At 38.7% G+C, this 26,497-nt stretch overlaps 1 protein-coding gene across 9 annotated transcripts in view; it reads left to right on the top strand.

Annotated features, from left to right (window-relative positions):
- The first annotated feature begins 1,304 nt into the window (after positions 1-1,304).
- Positions 1,305-26,497, top strand: part of ARFIP1 (ADP ribosylation factor interacting protein 1) — a 43,026-nt gene continuing 17,833 nt past the window's right edge. The window contains exons 1-6 of one of the 9 annotated variants that reach the window (XM_035325045.1): positions 1,423-1,440; positions 5,964-6,043; positions 9,924-10,025; positions 20,306-20,414; positions 23,141-23,212; positions 24,729-24,838. In XM_035325045.1, the coding sequence (XP_035180936.1) occupies positions 5,966-6,043; positions 9,924-10,025; positions 20,306-20,414; positions 23,141-23,212; positions 24,729-24,838 (471 nt within the window). In that variant the 5' untranslated portion in view covers positions 1,423-1,440; positions 5,964-5,965. Of the gene's footprint in view, positions 1,441-5,963; positions 6,135-9,923; positions 10,026-20,305; positions 20,421-23,140; positions 23,237-24,728; positions 24,839-26,497 lie in introns of those variants that run through there. The other 8 variants (XM_035325042.1, XM_035325044.1, XM_035325041.1 and 5 more) reach the window with 8 other exon arrangements.

Raw genomic sequence — 26,497 nt, 5'->3', positions numbered from 1 at the left:
AGAAAGAAAGAAAGAAAGAAAGACCTTAGTTCTCAGAACTCAAGCTTTTATTTTCTGTGCTAGTCAATGTTTTTAATTTGTATCAAAAATCAAGCCTATAAATATTTACTGTTACACTACAAGTAGTACCCATGACATTAGTGAAATTACTGAGGTGCGGAAGCACTAATCTCTTCCTGAAGAAAGTACTCCAGGTGGGCACCAGGTCACCCAGTGCATTGAGGAACTCAAAGAATTGGTTCTGCCTCCTACTACAGTACCTACTACAGTTACCATGTTAAATGTTCAAGTTATTTCTTCTCTCTGCAACAAAGTTTACATTTTTTTCTTCCTAGTGTTGTGGAACACTTCAGCTTGCAGCCCTTTTTAATCAAGTCACATTTATTTTGCTATATACATCTATGCACCTGAGCAAGACACACGAGAAAAGATTGCTGCAATACTTGTTATTGAGCTGCTCTACTTTTGTTTACTTTTGTAACTCCCTTTTTCAATTACATGCCCTCACACTTTGTTAAAAATGTTTATTTATGTGCTATATGTTGAATATAATTCTCCAGGTCAGCTAGGGAATAGTGAAAAGAATCCTTTGTGTCTTGACTTCTGGGAAATCCCTGAAGGGTATCTAAAGCACTGAAAGACTCACTTTTTGACAGTAGAGGCTGTTCAGCTCCCTGAAGTTGACCACCTTCATCCTCATCTTCATAATCAACAAATGCCCCAGCTTCATCTGATGCGCTTCATTGGCACACGTGTTTTTGTTATTTGCGGGCATTTCACAAGCTACCAAGCCATCACATAGAGCTGCATATTCCCCCAAGGCAAACCCTATGGAAACCCTACTCCTGCAGCTCATGCAAAATCCCTTTTACCCTCTGTGCCCTCACCATTTCCCTTGGTTCTAATCTGAATGCTGCTTCGTTTTAACTTCTCACAGCAGTGTCTGGTGTCACTCTCCTCTAATACAGGTGCAGCACCTCGATTGCAGCTACAAGTCAGTGTAAACCCTTTATTATTTATGCAGCCTATGGGACACACAGTGCCGGTGTTTAACTTTCAGACCTCTGATAACCTTTATTTCACAGCTATACGTGAGGCAGAGGCTGGAGGAGCGAGAACTAGCTGAATGGAGCTCAGATTTTTTACTTTTGAGTGAACTGAGAGGGAAACAACACCGGCCGCCCCTCAGGCCTTGAAGCCCTGCCCCAGGCCTGGGCCGCGCCGTTGCTATGGCGACGCCCTGGCGGCGCAGCGACCATAGAGAGGCGCGCCCTCCGCTGCCTAGAGAGGCGCCGGTCCCCCGCCGGGTCGCCGCCCGCCGTCCTTCCGGCCAGGCGCTTCCGGCTGCCGGTGGTGGCGGAGGAAGAGGAGGAGGGAGAGAAGCGAGAGCGGGGCCTGGCGCCCCCAGCCCCCCCCCCCCGTCCCCCGCCCCGCCGCCAGGTGAGGGACGGGGCCGGGCCCCGGGGACGGGGCTGTTTGTGGGAACCGGCCGGTGGGGAGAGGCTGCGCGGTGTGGCGGCGGGGGGGCGCTGCGGTGGGGAGGCCCTGTCACAGGCTGCCCAGAGAAGCTGTGGGTGCCCCATCCCTGGGGGTGCGCAAGGCCAGGCTGGATGGGGCTGTGGGCAGCCTGGGCTGGGGGTTGTTCTGTTCTCCCCTGGTGACAGAATGAGGGGGAATGGGCTAAAGTTGCGCCAGGGGAGGTTTAGGTTGGATATTAGGAAGAACTTCTTTACCGAAAGGGTTGTTAGGCACTGGAATAGGCTGCCCAGGGGAGTGGTTGAGTCACCATCCCGGGAGGTCTTTAAAAGACATTTAGATGTAGAGCTTAGGGATATGGTTTAGTGGGGACTGTTAGTGTTAGGTCAGAGGTTGGACTCGGTGATCTTGGAGGTCCCTTCCAACGTAGGTGATTCTGTGATTGTGCAGGGCTGGAGGAGAGTGCCTTGTGATCAGTGCAACTCCAGCTAAACGGTTGTGTCAGTCCTTTATATCTGTCTGTTTATGTACGTGTGCATTCATGATTAAAATGTACGGAAAGGATAATACAGAAGAGCATTAGGTTAGAAAAATTAGAATTTGAGGTACTGTCTCCATCAGAGGGTTCTTTCTGTTTTGGTAGAAGTTGAAACCCCAATAGGAACATGTGCCTTTGGTAATCCAGAGAGGAGAAGAGCATCTAGGAGCAGGCTGACCTGGAGGAGGTGGGGTGTAAGCTAGTTGCAGCCCTATTCCCCCCTCTTTGTCTCTGCAGTGTCTTGTAACTTTCACATATAGCTTGGTCTTGCAAGGGAACTGCAGGAGCATAAAGGGGAAACTACAGTGTGATTGCAGCAGAAAGTGCTTACTGCTTTCTCAATTCTCTAAAAAAAAATCTTGACAAGAATTAGCGGTGCTGTTACTACTTGTAAGTCTAACTAAATACGCATCAATTCATTATTTTCCATCAACACTTGCATTTTCTGCAATGTTACAGAAACTTCTGCTGGTTCTGCATGCTGTGGAGTAACAAGACAATAAATGCAGTGCGCTTTATTTGGACAGAAGATGTGATGCTTTCATCTTAAAGGCAGCTCATTAATTAATAGAACAACTTAAGGAGCCAGAGCATCCTGCTTAGAAAAGCAGATGTAATTGTTGAGAATCCCCTGGTGCTCTTTTCTGAGACCGCAGGAGTCATTTGCTTAATAACTGCGTTAAGAATAAACCCTTTATTCAAAAAGGCTTTACGCTTGATAACATGTTTAGTTCTTGTTTGCAGGTAGCCCATAAGTAGGCTCTTACATTGCTAACTGTAATTCCTTAAGTGTCAAGGAAAGGTTCATCCTGAAGGACATTAGTATGCTGTTTCTAAGGTTTTGTTTACTTTGCTAGCTGAAGACAAGATGTGTAAATCTCCAGGGCTCTAAAAATGGTCTGGTTTTAGTTATGGTCAGCAAGTTTGAAATTACAGAGGGGGTAATCTGATAAGTTTGTAAGCTGGCCCTGCCATCGAGGGGAGAATCCCAGTCTGTTTGGTCTCCCCTCTTCTTCTCCAGCACGTGTATTTGCACAGACTGAGCTGTGAAATGGTCATGTGTAGTTGTGTGTGGAAAATTCAGTGGGGTGGGAAACATGGGGGTAGGGTTTCTGGCTTAAATTCATGCCAGAATACAGATCAAGCATGTCTTTCCAAGCAGAGCATATCTGAGTTGTTTGTTAACAATATGTTGGTGGGAGCTGAGTTGGATAATGACCTGGAGAGGAACGCGTGAGAGCAGAATTGCTGAGACACTAGTGTTGGGTTGTTTGAAAACTCCTTGCAGGTTTTCAAAAGCTCTGTCCAGGAACACAGTGAAAGAAAGTGTAAAACTTCTGTAGGAAACAGGGTGAAATACCTTCAGGCTTCCTTTAAAAATCCATCCGCCCACCCATCAGTTTTCCAGTGGCTCTGCGTGGCTGCTGGAATTCAGAGTACTTGTTTCATGCTCTTTTTGTGCCTGTATCTTGGGCTTGGTGCTGCTGGCTGGCACCTTCCAAGGCAGAAGATGGCTGGCTTAGAATGCTCTTGGTGGTCAGTAGGAAAACTTCCATTGATGTGAAGGAGAGGATGTTATTTTCTGTGTTGTTTTGGACAGGCTTGTTAATGGATTTTGAAGTAGATTATTTGCTTCTTGCAAAGCAGGTTTTTTTTTTTTTTCTTGTGATTTTTGAAGCAAACACTTCAAATTTAAACCTGTTTCAGCTGTGTAGTCATGGAATACAGTAGATAGTGGGAATATCGGGATTTTAAGCTTTCCTTTCCCTACTGTTCTGCTTCCCTGTGAGTGTTTGCGAGACAGCATTTGGCTGCTTTTGCAGCAGGGTTGAGGTGGGGAACTCGATGCCACTTGTAGCAACGTTTGGATGTGACCGGAATCTCACAGGAATGATTATCAGATGGTTCTGCAACTTTGTCAGCTCATCAGAGGGGTTCAGAATGGTTCTGGGCATACTTAAGTCCTTCAGCTGCTTCCCCAACTGGATGGTCATATTTGGGTAAAAAGGAAAGATACGAATATGTTTTAACTGCAGGTCAGAGAAGGAACCATGCGGACAGATCAGATGACTGCTGCGTTGTGTGTTTCTGTCTGCTGAGACCAAGTCTGGCACGTCTTATGGTTAAGTGGTCTGAATTCTTGTTCCTGCCTTAGCAGTGGGATAGAGGTTGCTTTCTAGCTACTTGGGTAGGATACTAAAGGACTTTCCCTCCAAGCATCCAGTTTAATTAAAGTTTTGGTGAAGACCTGTAAAATAAAGGGTCAAAGTACCTGGGTGTGAATTGGAAATTGGAAAACCGATGCTTTTGGACAGCAGGGTTGCAGGTGATGGCAAGGGATGTTGTGGTATGCTAAACAGTCATCGTCTGCAGAGCTGTGGTGCAAGTGTTCATCTTGCTTTCACGAAAATAACACGATATAAGCAGTTGGGGGGGGGGGGGGCAGCAAATGCCATTGACATTTTTCTAATTATTTTTGTTCTTACACAGTATCTCTACGTGGGTTTGTAAAATGATATGTGCCTCTTTATTAGGTTATTAAGAGTTTCTTGTTTTGCTGCTTATAGCAGTTAATAGTTTTAAATAGCATTGTGATGATACAGGAGGCTGTATGCAAGGTAAAAACATGACTCCAGGATCCATGAAACCGAGGTACAGGTTGTCTTAGCCAACGGTGTGCTGCAAGATGAACTCAGCTGCCTGTTTAGCCAGCAGGGTGAAGAAATGACTCTTACTCTGGTTCTCAATGGAAATTTTACATCTACTCAGAAGGCAGCTGTTAGACATGAAGATGTTTGGTAGAGGGCTGTGTGGGGAAGCAGCTGTTCTATGTGGTCTTTCATATTAATAAAAAAAAAAAAAAGGCATAATTTGCAAATCAGTTTGAAAGGAATTTAGTATTAGTAGGTAGAAGGGCAATCCCCATGTCACTCAGTGATAGCCCTAAATGAATTGCCATCTTTCTAGAGGAATTCTCTTATTTGATGCCTTGGCTTTTACGCTGCAAAGTAGCAGGTTATCCCGTGTAACATGAGCTAGATGGTTCATGAGCTAGCTGGTTCTCAGCCTTCGTGTCCTTGTTTTAGTTCCCTTGTCATGCGAGCTGCTTACTTTATTAATTATTTGCTTTATTTAGAATGTTTTATACCGTGGGAAATTGAAATACAATTTGAGTGGTGACTGCTTTTTTTTAAAATCTCCGATGTGACTGCGTCTGTATACAGTGGGGCAAGGCTAACAAACTCCAGTCAGGTATGATAATACTCAGTGCTGACAGTCTGTTTAATTTTTAATGACTGTTGTTTCCTCCTTGCAAATCCCTGGGTGAATTGCAGAATCACCTGTACTTACCAGCTGTTTGAAGTCAATTTAGGTTTCGTGCCTAATACAGCTTAAGTAAGAAAAGTGTCTGTCTTTCACGATCACTCAAATCACAGTTGCTTGCACATGTTCCGTGTTAGTCTGTGCCTCCATAGGTGAGATGTTTATTATTTTTTAACCATCTGTTGAAATAATAAAAAGGAAAGACATCCATTTCTGGTTAGGCATAACAGACTGAACAGCTTACTAGGTTCCAGTGAATTAGTATCAATATAAACTCTTATAACCTGGATAAACCTCATCTCTTAACAAAATTGTGTTCTTTGCAGTGGTAGGATGTAATTGTTGTGTTGTTGCTGTAGAACCTTGTTTGACTGCCCAGGTTTGATGTTGCAAGCTGAGCATTCTGTGCAGGGAAGGTTGCTTTGCCAACGGGAGCTTCTGCTAGGCTGGATTCGTAGTCTTCATTTCAGAGAGCTAAATCCTGGTCCTTATCACTACAGGGAGGTTTGTCTTTGCTTTAACAGAATCTTCAAAATAATCTTTTTCTGAAACTCTGCTTGAACTTCTGCAAGGTGCAACGTCCTTTCACACCAATTAATGCATGCCAAACCTATTTTGTTTTCAGGTATGTCAGAACCCAGGAATGAATCCACAACACTTGATGAATTTCACCCAGCTGGAGAAGAGGTGCAGTCTGACTCTGAGGTGATTGGGTGATAGCCTTATTTGTGTAAGATCAGCCAATCCCAGCAAGGTTTCAGACTGACAAAAAGGATGATTCACATAGCACAGGGAAGTTGTTTTGGGGGTAGGAGTTTATGCATATTGTCTGGAGTTGGGTGGGTTTGGTTTTGGGACACTTAAGAACAACCCAGTTAGTTCATGAGAAATGAGTACTTGAACTAGTAGTCTTGTGCTGGGTGTTTGCTTTGAGAGCTGAGTAGATCTGGGCACGGTAGAGTCAGGTGTGGAAGTACAGCAGGAAGAAAGCATTGGTACTTGAAAGGTAGCACTTTTTGTTCAACCTGACTATAAGAAGGCAGGGTACATCTGTCTTTTTTATTGGCTTTTGGGATTAGGTTTATTTTTGTGTTGTTTTCTTGGGAGTAGCCACAGCTTGCATCTCCATATATCTGATCTTAAAGGTATGAAGGAATTCTTAAGGTTCCCACTAGTAGCTAGCCATTCAGAGTAAATGTTTCCTTGACTGCTCTAGAGTGAAAAAGGACAATACTTGTTTTCTGTACTGTTTATTTCATTTATTCATCAATACAAATTCAGGAACTTTGTCAGATTTACTTCTTCATTCTTGCTGCACGTGATAGATTTTCTTCTGAGGATGCCTTCTCATTATATACTCAATTTAAATGAGCTGTGGGCTGCCCTTGCGGAAGGGGCGCAATGTTCAGTTATCCTCCCTGTTTTAACAGAAATGCTGTTATGATTTAATAGTTTAGTTTTCGCTCAGATCAGTAAGCTTACAGTGAGTGAAGTTGCAGGAAGCTGCATTCAGAAGCAAAGAGCAGTGACCACTGGTTTTGGCAATAGCCTACACTTGCGGTCAGCATTTTGAAATACTGCACTACTGAAGTAAGCTGGTGCTGTGGCCGAAAGCAGTTCTTAATTCTCAATACTTCATTCCATCATTACCCCCTCTAGTTTGTAGGTACGAGTGGTGGAGCTGCATGATGAACTGTTTTGGAGAACAGACTGCATAGAAATATTCCCCATCCCCTTTTTGGGCATAGGTCACTTCCTTTTAACCCACGTTCTTTCTGCGATTTTGTTTGCTGTGCAAATACACGTGTGCAGAGCCAGGGAAGAGGTGGGGGAGTAGGGAAAGCTGATGTTGAGGGAAAGAGGGGTGAAGGGCAGAAAAAAGGGCAAGGATTTGTTGTTCGTGGCAGCAGTGCTAGCTTTGACTGACTAAAAATGCAGGCTATAATTTTTTGTAGGACTGAGATAAGCTAACAGTTCATCCTACTTCCTTTTTGATGCTACTCACTTAGTGTCTTTGGTGCTTGTCTGACTTAATTGTAAACTAATTCAACTTACTGAAACCGCAGAAAGCTCTTTTTGCCAGGTGAGTGAGTGGAGTCTGGTCACCGTGCAGTCTGGTGAGCGGCAGGCGTGTGGTGGGGCAGGGAGGTAGGGACTGGAGAAGGGGAGTGGTGAAACTTCCTCCTTTCAGCAGTGAAGGCCGGTGTTTTGGTTCAGACATGTCAGGAAGCTGAAGTTAGCATGTCATTTTTTTGCTTTCTCTGAACATGACACTGAGTTTTGCCTCAAGTGGGAATACGTATAAACATCTGAGCTGCTTCTAGGAGTTCCTGCATTTCATAAGTTGCCCAGAGAAGATGGTGAATGTTGTTTTTTTAATGTGTGTATTGATAGAGATGTGTGTGTATGCATGAGACTGTATGTCTGTGAATAATTGCCATGGTTGAAAACTGGTCTCTACAGAGAATTTGGTCTGCTAGGCTGACGTGACCGTGCAATGTGAGCTGTTCCTTCCTAGGGCTGAAAGAAGGCACTCACTGAATGCTAACGGGAGCGGCCGATAGGGTAAAGTAGGGTCTCGTAAAGTCATTTTTTCTTGAGTGTATAGCACACTGACTTTTCCTCACATGATTTTGAACTCTGCTGTCTATGTTTTTAGAACTTTTAATTTTTTTTTTTTTTCTCAGAAGCTGTGCCTGAATGTTTTGCTTCTCATTTTGGGGAAGTGTTTCATAAAGCAGTTTTGAAAGAGTAGCTTTCAATTCAGTGTTGCTAACTTAGTCCTGATACTCAAAAAGGAAGGGGTATCACCTCGGGCTTAATTTTTGTGGGGTATATTCAAAGACTCTAGTTCTTACATATGGTTCTCATAGACTGGCTTGCCCTTGGCCTTTTTATTCTCCATCTGTGTAGAAAGTAACATTTACTCAGAACTTGATGGACTTAGGTCTCCTTGCTGCTTTGTTTGTATTGTTCTGTGCTGCAAAATTGAAGAAGATTATTACAAATTTCAGAAATGTAAATCAGATTTTAAAGCTACCAAATAAAGTGTGAATGGTGAGCCATGCTTCAAAAGACCAAAGGAGGTGAAATCTCTGTAAATTACAGTCTTTGGACTAAGATATGTTAACATGGCTTTGAAATCAATTTAGAATTAGAGGAGCATGTGTGTTAGAGCCTGTAGACAGTACCTAGTTAGAAGAAAGCTTGGGAGGCCTCAGAGCATGATGAGCAGGTGTTTAAATGCTGAACTCCCAAACCTGTGCGTAAATCAAGTGAGGATAGGAGGAAGAAGGGGAATACTAGCAGTGGGGTATGACAGAAGGTGTTGCCAATTAAGAATGATGCAGGTGACCCTGAGTAAGTTGTTATATGCAGATGTCCTGTAAAAGCTTCATGTGCTCTTGGAGCAGCTGCTGCTACTTCAACCTGATGGGCCTGTGTCTGTTCCTGAGCCTCTGACTGAAAAGCAGCCAGCTCAGTTTGATGGTTTCCGAGCTCTAAGTGAAGAAGGAAACCATGCTCAAATACGTGTTGATGCTGTGCCTTGTCTTCTGAGTCTGGCAATGGTGCGTGAGCATGTTTGAAGGCTTCAGACAACTTTCACATTAGTAGTTGAACAAACACTGGCTTGGTTATGTTCCGATTCTTTTTGTACTGTTTACACTTCAGTTAACTAATGAAGTTATCCTGGAAAGTTAAGGCTGGCTATTTGAAAGGGCTAACTTATTTATTTTTGGGGGGGGAAGGGTACATTTGAGCAGTGGTGGCTTGATAAATTTTTCGCATCTCTGTCTTCATTTTGAGAATGATAGGGTGCTGCTTCCTTTTCAGGTACTTGTATGCAGTGACTGTTTCTTCTGAGAATCTCTTCTAGGTTTTACCATAGGTCATTCATTGAAAGCAGTGGTTACACAACTGCTTCTGCTGTCCATAAAACAGCAGCATCTCAAAACTAACTTTGTAACTTGAATTGCCCTGGTGCTTTTAAGTTCTTGCTTCTGCATTTTGTTTTAGGTTTTCTGCTGTTGTCTGAGTCAGAGTTGAATACCAACAGTCATAATACAGTCAGAAGGTGGCACTGTATTATGATAAAAAGCAAGTTAAACAGCTCTAAAGCTCGGAATCATCACTTTTTTGGGGAATACATGATTAAACTTGTTGCTCTTATATTTCTTATTTTTCATTAGCGAGTACAATTTTCTTCAGCAAACAACAAACTTGAACTTTGTTGTAGTTTGAGATGCATTAACTACTCTAAGGATCAAGTATGCGTATAGAAAAAACTTGGGCCTGGCCCCATGTCTTATTTTTCTGGCACCCCTCTGCACCACAATACATGAGTTAACTTTGATTGTTTCTTTTCTGCGATCTTGAAGCTTTTAGTTACTTCTGAGATGTGCTAGCTTATTAATGTGTGTGGGTATGTGATGAAATGAATCTTTGCAGACCAAGTATATCAGAACGTTACCAAAAAGGAGTTGAAATAAAATCGGCTATTAGAAGACTTAAAACACCAAATATCTTAATATAGATCACTTGTTGTAAATTTAAGACAAATACTAACCTGTTTCTTGTACAACAGGGAGGTGCAATGGCTCAAGAGTCTCCCAAAAATTCAGCAGCAGAAATTCCTGTGACTAGCAATGGACAGCTGGAAGATTCTCATGAGCACAGCTTTAATAGGGTAAGAATTGTCTTTGGTGTCTAACAATGTACCGTTACCAGAAATGCTGAAGTTACAATGCAACACACAGAGGACTTCAGTCAAGATAGCTTTGTAAAGCTTTTGTAAGTTTAGATTGTTAAATATGTGAATCTTGTTCGCAAGAATAGCGAGGAAACTCAGCTTAAGGGTACAAAATCACGCTATACAAGCTTGTTTTCTGATTGATCTCAAATTTTACCCTAAGTTTCATTAAATTCTCTAGCTGACTGCAGTTGGCTCTTGCTAAAATTGTTTAAGTAGTTTTCTATACCTTACTGATTGTAATAATTAAGTCAAGCTGCAGTTTTAAATTCATTTAATGAGTATATATGTGTGGTATATGTGATGTACATATACTGTACAGTATATGGTGACAATAAGCTTGGAAACATAAAGATGATAGAGTTTATGTAAGCTGTAGGTCTCTGATTACAACTCTTGATGTAAGGGTTTTATTTTCTCTTATTTTAAGAAGAAAAAAAAAGTTTCTTGGGGTACTTATATTACTTACACTCTTTCTTTCTATTTAACCGAGTTCTAAACAAACTAGGGGATTGATTTACGGGAATTGCCTGACAGAACAAAAGGAAAATATTTTGGTAAAATAATTGTTAAAGTTGACTGGGGGGGGGTAAGAAGCAGAGATTATACATTGCAATAGCCTTTTTTGTATATAAAAGGGTGTATTAGCAATAGTAGTATTTTCTCAGTGTGAAATCTGGTGCTCTGTAATGCACAATCGCATGTAAACACTTCAATATTATTGACTCTAGCCTTGAGGAACCTGATTTTTAATCGCACAACTTTATCCAGGATAAATTTTAAACAGGAAGATAAGCACTTTTAAAATATGAGGCTTACCAGCTCCTGTGAATTCAGGCAACCAAGTCCTAAACTAATATACATGAAAAAGTATAAAGTAGTCCAAGACAAGCTACTTCTAATTTGCCTGAAAGTAAAGATGGTCGTGTTCTGATTTGAAACTGTAAACATGGAAGAAGTAACTTTTCTTGTGTTGGAGCTAAAAGATTACTACTGTATTGCTGTATGAGCTGTATCAGAATGCATTACATTTGTAGCATCTTGAAAAGAAGCTATACTTCCATAACAATCTGTATGTGGTTCTTTTTTTTTTTTTTTTTTTATCCTTTCTTTACTTTATTATCATTTCTTCTTGTCTTTGACTGTCCAGCAGAGGGTACTATGGTACAGTTTATGGAATTTGGGATTGGTTTTCTTTACTCTGTTTTACATTTGGAGTTATGAAAATGAGCTAATTATTCACACCTATTTGATATCTGACAAGATTTAAAATTTAAGGAAGTCTCTAAGCTTTGACAGTTCCATGATGACTTGTAATGCAGAATTATTTCTAAAAGAAATAACAGAGCTGAACATCGATGTTTTCTGTCCTATTAAAATGCTGATTATGGGGGGTAGGAAACAATTCTGCAAGTTTAAAAACAAATTACAAATACACCATGAATATACTTCCTGATTATTGGTGAAATAAGCATAGGCATAATTTTGACTTTAGTCTGGTTTTAGCTTTAATTTGTGAAGGTCTTCTGAAGCTAGTAAGTGATAATGTCATAGACAAACCATGAAGCAGATACTGCATATTGCAATATTTTTTTCTATAAAAGGTTTATTAGTAGTGGAAAATTTTCTAAATATTAATAGTGTAATATATGGTTATATATTACAATTATTAATTTTTTATTGGAGATAAAATATACATACAACAAAGTCTAAGATAATTAAAAAAATCCTTAAAACAACATCCATTTGACTTCAATTGTGGTGTAGTTGTATAATGAGCATGACTTCAAAAGGTATAAAACTTCATGAAATATTATTACATCCGTGTTGGAGCTCCATATTAATTATACTGCACTTGGTACTATTTTTTTTTCTACTTCTGCTGAATGAGCTCTGTTTTTTGGTTTTTGGGGTTGTTTTCCAAACCACCCCTCTCCCCTACCCCCCAAATGTATGGCAGTAAAGGATGGCATGTGATTCCTAAGATTTGTTGCTCAACCAAAATCTACCAGTAACATAATGTAAATTCTAGTTTTAACTTTACTTCATTACACATCATCTTAAGTTTTGATAAAGATATGCTAATGTCTAAATGGGTCAACTGAAATCTACATTTAAGTGACAGTAAATCTGGTTTCACCTAGAAATAGAGAAGCAGGTTTACTATTTTTAAGGCTGATGACCTTGATGCTGCTGTGACTTGACTGCTGTTCCAGAGGTATCTTTCCTTTTGCCTAAGAATTGCTTCTTCACTCTAGTGTGTTCATTGCTTTTTCAGTAGTTACAGTAAATGGAAATTGCACTTAGTGACTCGGTCAGAGCCCTTGTTTATTCAAAGTATAACTACCATGTTCTGTGGAAAATTGAGATGTTAAGTAAGTATTTGTCTGTGGCCAAATATAAAACTTGAGGTAGGTTTTTGCTGGCATGCTACATGCTTTTGTGGCTTGAAGTTTACTCTGTTTTAAAACTTCCACTAAACCCCAAAATGGGTCAAATACTTCGATAAGTTGCAGAAAATTTATACTTTGCAAACTTAATTGTATTTACTGCTGTAATTTCTTTCACAAGAATTATTCTGGGATCAGTGAAGATGAATTTTTTGAACTGTCTTGTACAGGTTAAGACCTGTACGTGTGACCTAAACTCAGAATATGTGATAACCTGGGCTGCTTATAAACAAAAGAAAGAAAACAGTCTTCTTGGAATTAACATCTAGATCTGTTTACTAATCTGTTAGTCTCAAATTCTAATATTAAGCTTCTATTCATCTTTGTGTTTGTTATTTCTAATGCTTAATGCTCTCCTCTTTTTCTTTTTTTTCGTGCCAATGTTTTCAGTAATTTTTTGTTTTAACCTAAAGCGATACACATTGCACCACAGAACTTACGTGCCAAATTTTCAGGGGTCTTTTTTCCTATCAACTTATGGAAATGACAAGCTAAGCAGTGGTTTTTAGGAGGGCACTTAAGTAATGGCTTGTTGCTCCTTTCTGAAGTTGCACTGTTACCGCAGTGCTCAGTAAGAATTTTTGACCACAGTGGAGTTTAGTCCAATCAAACTCCAATCTGTGTTTCAATTACAGCTTGTTGGATGGCTGGGGAATAAGGTTATTTTAGTTTCTTTTTTTTTATCTTGCTGTAATCAGGGAGCTGTTCATCTAGACGTTGTACAATTCAGATGTAAATGGAAAAAAATGTGACTTATCCTGTGTTTTTATTAGCTCTTCTACTGTTATTTTGCCACAAGTACTTCAGCAGCTTTGATTTTATGGTTTTGTTAGACTGAGTAAATATGTAGTTATACGATGCACTTTTCAGGGTTCTTTAGTTACAAAACTAAGCTTTGCCCTAGACTTGCAGCCATAGCACTGTTATCAGACCTCATCCATAAGTTGCATAGACATGAAATTTTTCACCAAATGTGTTTGTATGTACTCAAGCGTGGCAGGTATATCATTTTGCAAGACAATATTGTACAAATGTATTTACCTGGAAGTGGCAAGCAGCATTGCTCATTCTTTGAAGGAAAACACATTTAGCTGTACAGAACATCAGACAATAGATTGCCATAACCTAATTGTAGGAAGAAGCATATTGGCTCCAGCCTTGTGGAAATAGGCTATAGCACTGCTTGATGGATCTTCAATAAATTGTTGGTTTTCTATGCTTAAGAAAAAAGAATCAAAAGAATATTTATGAGGTAACTTAGGTGTTTGCTTAGCTGTAAAGTTTCATTCAGAAATATGCTGGTATATACTCATTCTCTCATTTGTAATAATAAGAGATGCCTAAGGAATTTTGACAAGTTTTGTCCTGTCTGTATGGTAGATGGAATTTTTTTAACTAATAAAGCCTGTAGCTTCAATCATCATTGGATGAAACGTCTAATGTCGCCTTATTACAGGAAACCTTGATGCAGTGCTTTCAGCTCTCCAAGCTCTGTTGAAACTCAGTTATGCTTTAAAGACTTGATGTTTAGAAGAGTTTGCCAATGTTTGGATGTTTGTTAGTCTATGCTAATCATAGAGGACTTCAGCAATTACTAAGGAACACATTTTTCTTACTACTTTGTACAAGAAACCTTGTTGGTTATTTTTCACTGGTTTATTTCACTTATCCCTGACTTAAAGGGGATTTTTACAGGGGATTTTCTTGCCACAATTTTCTTGCCATGCTATTATCATTTTGATTAGAATAGTGGTGGATTTCATGTCCCTGAAGGGTTGGGGAGCTGAGGACTGTGCAGAGGAGTGTATTATATGGCTCCTTATTGAAAAAGGCATAATGTGGAAGCTGCACAGGAATAATTAAAATATTTTTTAAAAACGTTCATGTCTGTAAAGGCATTCAGGCAGTTGCAAGCTACTTCTTATGTTTAAACTATTGTTCCAAATCTATATTGGGTTCTTAACAGTCTGCATCTCTGAAATTCTTGTTCCAATTGTTTTCTTTCGTATTCGGTATGGATTCCTTTCTGCCTCTTCTTGCACTCCTGTGGGGACAAAACCATTATTAAATATTGTATATAATACTAGTAATAAGCTCTTGTCCTTGCCTTTCCAGAACTTCCCTAGTCTCATCACTCAAGTTCTCCCTGAAACATCTGAGTTGCTATTTCTTAGATTTTGCTGCGTTATCTGGCATAGCTATACATTAATTTGGGCAATTATATTTTAATTACTGTAGATTGATTTAAAACTTCTTTCTGCACATCGGTTGCAGAAAACTGTTTTTATGAGATGAAACAAAGACCAATCTGCCTGTTTGTCAAGTGGTCTGCTTCATGCAATCTTGAAGAGGGAAAATTATGGATGTGAATGATGAGAGTAGAAGGGAAACTGATGTAAAAGCAGATTTTTAGCATGACATTAGGTAAATCTAAAGGCATGGACTAAGAAGAAAGGATCTTCTGTGTAAAGAGCAACATGTTGGGGAATAGAAAAAAAGTGTCAGTCCATTTGCTGCTTCACCATAGAGTAAAGCATTAAGCATAAAAATAAATGAGGGGAGAGCTGGAATTTACACCGAAGTGAGGATCTAGCAGATTATTTCATGGAAGATAAGAGTTAAGTCATGGAGTAGGGCAAGGAGAAGAGAAAAATGCAGGATGAGGAGCTCCACTAACATATTACATAGAGCAAGAAGTGAAAGTTCAGAGCCCGATATCTTACTGGATAGATGTTAAAACTACTCATTAAAGAGTACTTTCATCTTTAAAACTTTAAACTGAACTTTACAATAAGGCATGTTACAGTTTTTTCACAGAGGTAACTTGAATATTTTCTTAATAATGTCATCCATCATTTAAAACATGTGTATGTTGCTTCTAGTTTTAGTTGCTCAACTGTTAACGGACTCACTCCTTGAGTTAGCTAGTGATATGTTGTTTTTTAAATAGATTTCTTGAAACTAGTAAAGGCAACTAAACCAATATCTTTTAAGAGTATGTAGTAGTAGCAAATGATAATACTCAGTGATGCGTTAATAATGGACTGGCATAATCATGAAATCAATACAGCCTTGTTTGCTGTATTTGCTCCATAACTTCTACCTGCACGAGAAACAATAGAGTTTCAATATTTTTCCCCTCTTCATTTTAGATTAGAATGGGGAGCGTGGATGGGAGTTGTCTTTCTGAAAACAGTCTTGTAATTCAGCCAAAATTCCTTGACGTACATCCATTCTGCATGACTTCTTTGCTGTATCTACCATGTCAACAGGATTGGTACATCACATATTCATACTGATTCATCTACACGACCTGTATAATTAACTGATGATTACCCCTGTTGGAGGCACTTAAATAAGGTTAACCTTACTAAAATATCTTTAGCTTAATACAGTGATTTAAACTGAAGATGGAATGCAACCAAAGGTTGGTTAATGTAGTTTGAATGCTCTCTACTGTGTAGGTTTGCACTGATTTGACTAGGCCAAATTAAACTAGTGCAGCTGTCTTGTGGACCTGTACTTCATGCTTTGACTTCTTTGCACCGTTATCATGCTAAATGGCTGAGATTGTAATTGACCTTTTCACTTCATGGGAATATTCAAAATTGTAGTTCTTACACCTCTAGTCCTGGGTCTCAGTCAAGTTACAATGTTTAAGTACTTCGAGACGGTAACTTCATAAACAAATGCTATGCTTTTAAGCAGAATACAATTGAAAATAATGAATGAAGCATCTCTTTTTATGGTGATGATGTTACAGAGTTGAATTTTTGAGATGTGTCAGTGATTCTGGAATTCTAGTGACATGATTATGAAGAAGGTGGGAAATCACAAATTTGAGAGCAGGTCTTGGGTTCATCAGAATATTCCCACTAGTTAGAAGACCAATAACGAGTCAAAATATAATTACTGTAGTGTTGTAGGAGATTCTGACTTCATTTCCCATGTTTTAACAGGAAGTGTTGATGGGAACAAAAAAGCTATTTACATAACTTCCTTAACATTCAAAAATCTCCAAGTACTGTCGCAGCTTCTCTTAAACATGTAGTTTTGTGCATGTCTTCTTTCCCTTACTTTAAGGCTGTTTCTAAATTGTCCCTTGTAAGTTATCGAAGTGATAAATCACTTTGTCGGAATGATCACAGATTTTTGGCTAGCCTTTTTTCTTTATGCATGTAAAGTAGCACTACCATTTGCAAGAATGATGCGTTAAAAACTGAAGTTTGCATACAGAAACATGTCTCCACTGAACATTAGCCTGTATGTTTATATGCAATATACAGGTGGCAGATTGATGATCACTGACTTTTTGATGACAATTCTCCTCACGTATAAATGTCTGTTTTCAGCAAGGTATATTTCAGCTGGTTAGTACAGGTATTAAAAACAGGCATGAATGCAGCTCTTTACACTGAACTTTGCTTTTTTTGCCAGTGAAAGGAAAGATACCATTGAATAAATGTTTGTGCCTGTCTGTGTAGTTACATATGTATATATATATAAAAAAATGCATTCACATAATTGTAGATCTTAATATATTTTCTTGACCTCAACATCATTTTTTTTTGTTTTGGAGAAGGGTGTGTTATAACAATCTGAAAGATTTATTTACCTGTAGTTTGTTCAGCCTGTGTTAAGCTTCAAATGAGAATTAAGTTGAATGTATAAAAGCAATACAGTTGCTTAAGTTTAGATATGAACTTTTGTATTTACAAAATAGATGTTCTGCATTTTAACTCAAAATACAGATGATTGCTTAGATTCCTGTTTCAAACATGCTTAAGCAGGTTAGCTGTCTACATTTCTTTGGCTTCTTATTTAAATATTTTTGAAAACTATACAATATGCCAGGGTGCCCTTGGGGAAAATGTTTGATGCCATGTCATTTTTGTTAAATCAGTGCATCGTCCCCTCTGCCATCCAGTTACCCTTTTGCAAGCTTTTCTGGTTTTTCATCTCTTACTGACTTGTTTCAGAGTTACATGGACTCTGTAGGCCAGCTACACTAAGTTTAAGCAAAAGCCTTCCATCCTATCACTAACTACAAGTGCTTAAATGGAAGTACCAGAACAAAGTCAGTTGTTAAGGCTGAAAGCAGTACGTATCAGATGTTGTGGTATGCTTTATTTGTGAGATCAGGTTCTGTGTGTGACTACTGTTGTTCATACTACGTATTTTTTCCATTTTTATTTTTGGTATAATGCTTCAAATATACAAATATAGCATATTCTATTATTAAATAGCTGGTTTGTATGAGTGAAAGAACAGCTACAGGAATCAGTTATTCTGATGGCAGGAGCATCCTGTGTTTTCCACATAAACAAGATTTCTATTATGTTGGAATTCATGTTTGTAGCTTTTCCTTTTTCCCTCCTTTCAGGAGTTTGTCTTAAACTAAAGACAACTGACTAAATTGCTGGGGACGTGATCCAAAGCCACATGGGGACATTCTGAGCCTCCAGGCAGAGTCATTCTTAGGCACTAGCTCTCTTCTGGGTTGTGGACTGAATGGCTGCAGTATTATCCATGGATTGGATTTTAAAGGTTTTATTTTGTATGTGATACTTTTAATTACACACATCATAAATAGTTTGTGTGCCTGTCCAGGCAGTGGCATTTTAAAACTATGTTTAGCTTTTCTGTGCATATTTCACCATTGCTCTTCTATAGTATTCTTTTTTTTTTTTGCCTTTGTATAGAAGCAGAGGACATGTAAAACAGTACTTGACTCCATAAAATGCCAGTTTTCCAATTTCGTAATGCTTAGTTTTTTCTACGTGTATTTTAACTTTTTGCTTTTGTTTCCAGAGTAGCTTTTCACCAGCTTTTTACCTTTAAGAATTAGTGGGTTTAAATTGCTTTGAATGCCTGGACTTTTTTTAAAGCAGTAAATATTCCATAATCCCAGGATTCCATAAATCCAGGATTTTAAACGTTAATGAGAACAAGGGGAATGCAGACATTAAACCTTTGGAGGGAGCTACTTGTAGAGGTGGGTATGGTAGCAAAAATGGGCAGTAGGATGGTATGTGAATTTTGAAATGTGAATTCATAGTTCAGTAGTAGGCCTGCATTGGTCTTCTGTGAAGACTTCAGTTGCCTGAATGCCAGGGCAAGTTCGCACTACATTGGGTGATGAACTGGCTGGTCAGAAGAGGTGATGCTCTCACCATGTTTAGCATCGGTGTGGCCTCACTGTGAATGAGGGGAGGGGACTGGCGCATCTCTCTGATGAGGAAGGGCTGGGAGCTGGGCCTGTGTAGCCTGGAGGAGAGAAGGCTGAGAGGGAATATTTTATATGTTATATATAAATATCTTAAGGGAGGCTGTCAGGCAATGGGACCAGACTCTGAGAAGCAACAGGCACAAACTGAATCACAGAAAGTTGCATCTAGATACAAGGAAAAGCTTTGAGGGTGACAGAGAACTGGAACAGGTTGCCCAGAGGGGTTGTAGAGTCTCCTTCCCTGGGTATATTCGAAACCTTCCTGGGTGTGATCCAGTGCAATGTGCTCTAGGTGACCCTGCTTGGCAGGGGCGTGACCTGTCCAGATGACCTCCAGAGGTCCCTTCTGACCTCAACCATTCTGTGATTCCCCGATTCACTCTAGGCTCCACAATGTAAGAAAGGTGTTAATGTCCTTCAAAGCCTCCAGAGGAGGGCAACAAAGCAGGTGAAAGGGCTGGAAGGCATGCCCTATGGGGGCAGGCTGAGGGTGCCTGTGTTGTCTCACCTGGAGAGCAGGAGGCTGAGAGGCGGCCTACCTGTGCTCTACAACTCCCTGGGCAGGGGAAGTGGGGAGGGAGGTGCTGGTCTCTGCTCCCTGGTCACCGATGGCAGGACACGGGAATGGGACAAAGCTGCATCGGGGGGGTTCAGACTGGACATGAGGAAACATTTCTTTACCTCAAGGGTGGCCAAACACTGGAACAGACTTCCTAGAGAGGTGGTTGATGCCCGTGCCTGTCAGTGTTTGAGAGGCATTTGGGCAATGCCCTCAATAACATGCTTCAGCTTCTGGTTGGCCCTGAAGCAGTCAAGCAGATAGGATAGATGATCTTTGTAGGTTTCTTGCTCCCTGAAGGGATCACTTGTGATACTGAGGAGGTGCTCAGAGGGAAACTCTTGAAGTGGATGTTTTTCCCATGTCAAATTGTGTCGAGACTTCTTGTACTGTTTGCAGAGATAACTGATGCTGCAAATTTTAAAGATATTTCTTGCCTGGAGTGAAATAGTTTTTCATCTTTAACATTATGATAGTTGCTTCCATGTTTCTTTATTGTAAAATGTTGTCTGCCCTTAGTCTTAGATCATTGTGCACTCCAATCAGCTTTTAACTGAAAGCATGAGTACGTGGTTCTGGTTGTTTGGACCAGCTTCAGACCCCTTAACGTGGTGATGTGGGCCACGCTTCTGGTAACCGATGCTGTAAGAGATGGCATTCTTGTTGTGCCTCAGTTTTAAACATCAACAGCTTTGTGGGTTTTCTAACTTTTTTTTTTCCCTTGTAAATGTCAGAAGGGAAACACATTGAATTAACACACCAATATATTTAAATAAATACACAAGCTATACTTCATGCTTCTTGTTCCTTTAAGTTTTATTTGTGCATCACCATAGAGTGCTGTGACACCAGAGAAGACATTCCAGGCTAGAGAACTGTCTGTCTGAGATTACATTATAATACCTTGGAGTCACTTTTTTATGTTTTGTTTTTTTTTTTTTTTTAACATCAATTTTCCATTTTATTCAAATATTTTAAGGACTTGAAACGTTCATTACCAGTTGGACTTGGACTCTCTGAAACCAAAATAACATCTCATGGCTTTGACAGCACCAAAGAGGGAGTTGTTGAGGCAGGACCATTTCCAGGTAAAGGTAAATTGCTTTTTTTAATCTCAATTTTTCAATTTAAAGTCTTGAGGTATATTTTTCATATGGTCAGAAATAATAATGTTCTGTAGCTGCTTTGAGCACTTCAGTGTAGATATATTGATTGATGTACATTTGTGACAGCCTGAGGTGTTAAAATAGAGCTACATGCTGCACTTTTATAATCTGTCACAGGGCTCACGCAAACATAGGGTAAAATTGGCCTGCAGTTATAGGGAGATAAGTATTTTACTTGAGTACTTTGTGTCAAACTGAAAGATTTAACAATTACATTGCATTGAAAGTCTGTTTAAATGTGGATAAATACATAGTGTTGTTCCAATGTGAAATGTAACTTATTTATGTCTGGATACACAGTTCACTTAGCTGGAACAGATGAATGGGTGAAATTATTCTTTGCTTGTGAGACATCTCTCCTTTTTTGTTATAATGCATATGTTATTTTAATGTATTGTCAGGAGTGATAATGCTTTGGATCTTTTCTTCCAAATATTACATAATGAAAAAGTTCTTCTAAACACAGAGTTGCCGTTGTTTATAGCAGGAGGATTTTAGTTAATAATTAATTCTCAATACAAGTTGTAATATGTTTAAAAAAAGTGTAAACTGGTATTAAACAGTGAGAGATAATGGTAAACAAACCAGTAATGTCAGTGTTTCCCATCTGTCTAAAAACAGTCGTACAACGATATAGTCTGTGAAAGGGATATTTTAATGAATTATGTAGCTTAGACAATGTCTAAATTTGAAAGGTTTGAAGTGATTTCAAATGAGCAGCTGTGAAAATAAGTCTCTTTGTAGTCGTAGATTTAATTTACATTTTGCTTCATTTCCTGTTTTGTGAAATGTGCTTATGAAAACAGTGATTTACATGCTGTACTTTCCATATATTACAAAGTGAATGCTGTGGTTTCTTTAAGGCTGAAATTAACAAAATATCTAGGTAAAAAAAACTGAGCAGATGGCAAACTGCTCATCATCCTTGCCTTCTTGTATTCTGTTTGCAGCATAACTGTTGCAGCTGTTACATGCCATAGTCTATAAGGAAAACGGTGTCTAAGATGTGTTTCAAGCTATGCTAATATGTTAGAAATCTAAATGTTCTGCAGTAAGTTTTGTATACAAATTATACGCTTTGAACTTGTTTTTAACACTTTAGATACCACAGCTTTCTTCCAATGATATTTTTTTCAGGTTTTTCCTGATGTTCATATATCAGACAGAAATGGTAGAAGTGGTAGTGGTAGAGTCTTAGGCTCTTGATGAACCTGGAGAGAAAAATAGAATGATAACCCTGTTTTTAAATGTTCTTTATTCTGTTTGTGTCCTTATTAAGGCTTCCTTTTTGAATGCAAAATAAGTGATACTGGAGGGGCAGGGCTTTTAGGATTTGGGACAGGAGGGAGAATGGCAAAACATGCATAAGGCTGCATCAATCCTATCGAGTGCTAGGGATTTATTATTATTATTATTTAAACACTTGTCTTAGCTCGCTTGCTGAAGTGATTCAGTCTTTAGGACTTTAGTAGGATCTTGCAATCAAACTTTTATGCCTAGATAAATCCACTTGCAGCCCATATGTAATGTACCACTACAGAAGATCATAGCAAATGAGATATCTTTCAATCTCTTAATTTCCGTGTGATATTAAAATTGTTTTGTTATTGTATTTGTATACCCCTTGTTACTAGCACTCCAGAATATATTTAAAAGGCAAAAGCTGTTTGATTCAGTAAATTCAACTGACATTTTTGGTGTTACTGATAAGTTTTAGCCCAAACTATGAAGCTTGGGCTTTTTTTAATTCCTTGCCCTCATCCTGCAATGAGCACAGTGTCAGCCCTATGAAGTATCTCCGAAATTCTCAGCAGAAGCAATAAAAGCTCCCCCCAATATGCTGATGACTCATTACTGCAGAGGAAAAGCTAACTTGTTCTTGTGTTTTTTTAAGTCCTGAAAATTCTGTAAGATTGTCACTTTGCATTTGTCATATGGAACAGTTGCAAAGCACTCGAAAAGATAATCCTAAAACTGTTTAGGGAGCACATATTGTGGATCACTTAAAGGTATGTCTTGTCCAAAAGATACTAAGCAAGTGCTATAAAGTCTTTCTCCTGAGAAGGAAGTTACACACCTTAACAGCTAATGTCTCTTATGATCTTTCTCCTGTCCTTTTAGGATAGGTTATTGCTGAGGTGTTTTTTGTCATAGATTTAGGCACAGATGTTAATGAAGTTTAATTGAAATTGGTCCAGATTTTTCAGAGCCTGCTTCATTCCTTAATGCCATGAATATCATTCAGCATCAGTGCGGAGTAAAACCTACTGAACCCAAAACCAGGGGTTCCAACTGCAGCAGCCATGTATTGTAACAGTGTCTCTTGGAATCTTCTGTTGATAATGTAAACTTTACTGGTAGATGTGCCAGTTTTATTTTGACGATTCTTCAAGGGGAAAAAAAAAGTTTGGCATCATGACTTAGAAAAAAAGATTAAATCACAAAAACTTGGAGTAGTTCATGTGAACATCTGCACCTTTTCAAAAGTGTTTCCATCAGAGATTCCAGTAACTTTCCTGTGAATACTGCTACTTAGTGTGTTGCTGAAACAAATGTTTCTTTGCTTTGAAAACCCATCAGTGTAAAAGTGCGTATTGGTTCCTAAGGGAAGATGGTGGATTTTCATGTTAAATGTGTCCACTTTTCAGGTTCCTCAGCATCACCCAAATCATCTGTTATATCTCCTAGCAGTGCAGCAGCTAGCAGACTGGCTGGACAAGGTTGTGATTTAATTATTCCCACAGGTATCATAGCACTGAATGGATAACGCCCTTATATCTGCTGACGCTGTACTAACTCCTCCGTGTCTCTAAAATTTTGATTTACTGTTATGTAGAAATATAATTTCTGGGGTCTTTTGGTGGTTCTCATTTCTGGATTTTAACAGTTGATAAAATATCCTTTGCTTTCCTTTCTATATGCTGCTTTTTGCTCTATAACATTAAAAACAAGTAATTACCAAATCTTAATACAGTGCAGTAACAAAATGTGAGTAACCAAGATCTTTTATTTAGGTTAAAGCTGAAGCTTTTGGCATTCTTTTTGCCAAAATGTTCACATGTTCCAGTAGGACAGAGTATGAGGTGGCAATTAGGAATTCATAACACCCAAACTAGGCTTTGCCACTTGACTCATTTTGTGCCTATGGGCAAATTACTTAACATCTTTGTCTGTTTCCTTCTATGTATAAGGAGAGAACTTATTCGGTTACCTCATAAGGGTGTTGAGAGGATTAATTACTTAATGTTTGCACAGCATTTTGAAGACGTAAAGGACAGTTGTGCTTGATGCTAAAGGAGTATCTTGAGGCATCTGGATAGACTTTTTTCCAAGCTGTTACTTACGTAAATAACCTAGCAGGGCTAAGGTGACTCTAAGTAGCATTCAGGATTATTCAAAGGGTATAGAAGCAGCAACGGTCAAAACTGTACAGGAATAAATAAATAAAGTTGTTTTAAGTGGTAGAGCTTTGCAGTTCTTACTATTTAGAAAACTGCTGGAAAGAGTTTTTCCAAATTAAAACTTAAAACTTAGGATCTGTGATATCCCTTACTAGCTTGAGAATGCTCAGTGTTCAACAACGAATATGTGCCAACTGGCTGTAGATATTTTGATTTGTTGCTTGCAATTGAATCTTTATTGCTGTTTTACAGTGGTTGTTTGTAGAATTAATTGTTCCTAAACCAATGAACTAAAAAGCTGAGATACATTTAAAAAGTGATTCTTTTTGGTGGCTGAACATGTCTTTTGGAAAGGATAACAGTCATTGGAGGAAAAAAAAAATCTGTTTTGAGATTTCTTTACTGGTTTTACTGGATGTACTCTGTTACAGAAGTTTTTATATTTCAATCATTTTCATTTAGTGATCTGCAGGGTGTAAAACTTTTAGATTGGCAAATCCAAGATGGTGTTCAACTACTGGCATTTTAAAGCACAGATTAAGCAATAAATGTGTATCTAAAGCTATTGTAAGGTTGGTTAGTAAAATTCCTTGCATTCAGGTAAGCTTTATTCAGCCTATCGCTACATAAAATCACTGATATTATATATATGCCTCCTATCAGTTATAAAATAACTTCTGAATCAATTTTGAAAATTTGCCTATTCATCAAAGTTGTTACTCTTACCTTGTTCTGCTTTTGCATGTGCAATTGCACAAATCTTCCTTACTTGCTATAGATCCCTTAAACAACAACAACAAAAACGCCTTAAAGACTTGCTTTGTTTCTGACACAGGGGGCAGAGCTCAGCAGAAGAGTGGACCTGTTGTATTAGCAGATGAAGTAAAGAATCCTGCAATGGAGAAATTGGAATTGGTGAGAAAGTGGAGCCTAAATACTTACAAGGTATGCAGGCATATATCTGTGTCCATATACATTCTAGAAATGAGTTTGTTACTAGATCAGATTAAAGCTTTTGGAGTATTGCACTGCAGTATCAAAGGAAGTAATCTATTATTTCAGTGAGCATAAAAAGGAATGTGTACGGAAGGCTTAGTTTTCTTCCAAGTGTAGCCTTTGTAAGCCTTTTTAAATCCATGGTGTTAAGTGGGGAATGTTTTAAAGATATCGATTTAACAAGGATAAAAGAATGTTGCATCTGTCCCCCTCTACAGAACACACAGGCTTCAACTCTAATGCTTGTAATGGAGTCTTTTTGTTGAGCTGACTGCTGATAGAATTTTAGCTGATAGTCAGGCCCACCTATAAGTTCTAAACTTTATTGCTATTCTGATATTATATCTTGGCTGATTTCTTTTCTTAGTGTTGGAACAGTTGCTTTCAAATCATAGGTTATTTTTCTATGACAATTCTTTGAGATCAACTCAGAACTGATGAAATAAAGGTAATAACAAAAGAATAAAGAAAAGGTGCTTAAAACACACCAATTGGCCACGTGTGACTCTCATTAAAAAGCCATAAGATCAGGAACAATTGTCATGAAATATATTGCAATTGGGAGCTTTAAATAAAGACTGGTTTTGAAAAACAGCTTTCTGTTAAAACTTAAGTGGCAGAGGTGTGGACAGGTAGGTGTGCATCAGTAGGACCTACATTAAACCATAAAGCAATGAGGAATTTGTTTTAAGTTTTTTTTTCCTGTGTAAAAACAGAGGTCTGAAACCCTCCAGTATTCTTGAATCCAGGTAAGGGCATTCTCCCAAGTAAGGATGGGAACCAGGGATGGAGACATTCTACCCACTAGAAAGTGTTTGTGCTGTTCTTTGTGTTAGAATCAGAAGTTTGATCCTTTTTTTTTTTTTGTCTAAATTGCTTTTAGGATTTCTACTCTTCATGTAATTGAGATTTTGTGGCAACTGCAGAATTGTCAGCCGTTCCTGCAGCCTGCTGTGGTCCAGTCAGAGTACATGCTACTTAGTTGAACTTGTTCTCTAAAATTCTATGTCAATAGAATCGGCTATGCCACAAATTTATATCACAAATAAATAAAGGGATATAATCTTACTCTCTGGTGCTTTGATTTTTAAAAGAACAAAATCAAGAAAACCTTACGTCTCAATTGCAGAAGGATTACAAAGCTGTTTATGCACGCCAATAACCAGAAGATTAGTGGAAAGTGCTGGAATAGTGGTCTCAGATCCCTGTTTAGAACATTATTTCTTTGGCAGTCTATTTTGCTAAGTCTTGATTAGAAAAAAAATATAGTTTTATTTCTTGGTTTAAACTTTTCCCTCCCAGAAACCTAGAATTTCATCAGTTGTGGAACAGCAAAGACTAACACTTCCAGAAAATCAAATGAATCTGTCTTCTTGGAATCTGGAAGCTCAAAGTTGTCTCTCAAATATGCCTGATAGGAGATGAGTCAGGTACAATATTTCACAAGTCCCATCTTGACTTATTTTAAAGCTAAGATCTTATGATGTTAGCTGAATAGAGGCAGCATTGTACAAATGTCCCTGGAGATGCCACTTTAAAGTACTTTGTATACAGCCTACATACAAAAAGCATGTGTAATTTGCTTAGGGACAGTACATCAATTTGTGG

This window comes from Oxyura jamaicensis, chromosome 4 (assembly GCF_011077185.1).
Source record: "Oxyura jamaicensis isolate SHBP4307 breed ruddy duck chromosome 4, BPBGC_Ojam_1.0, whole genome shotgun sequence".
Classification (NCBI taxonomy): domain Eukaryota; kingdom Metazoa; phylum Chordata; class Aves; order Anseriformes; family Anatidae; genus Oxyura; species Oxyura jamaicensis.
Note: the sequence above shows the minus strand (reverse complement) of the source record. Positions and strands in the feature narration are given on the sequence as shown.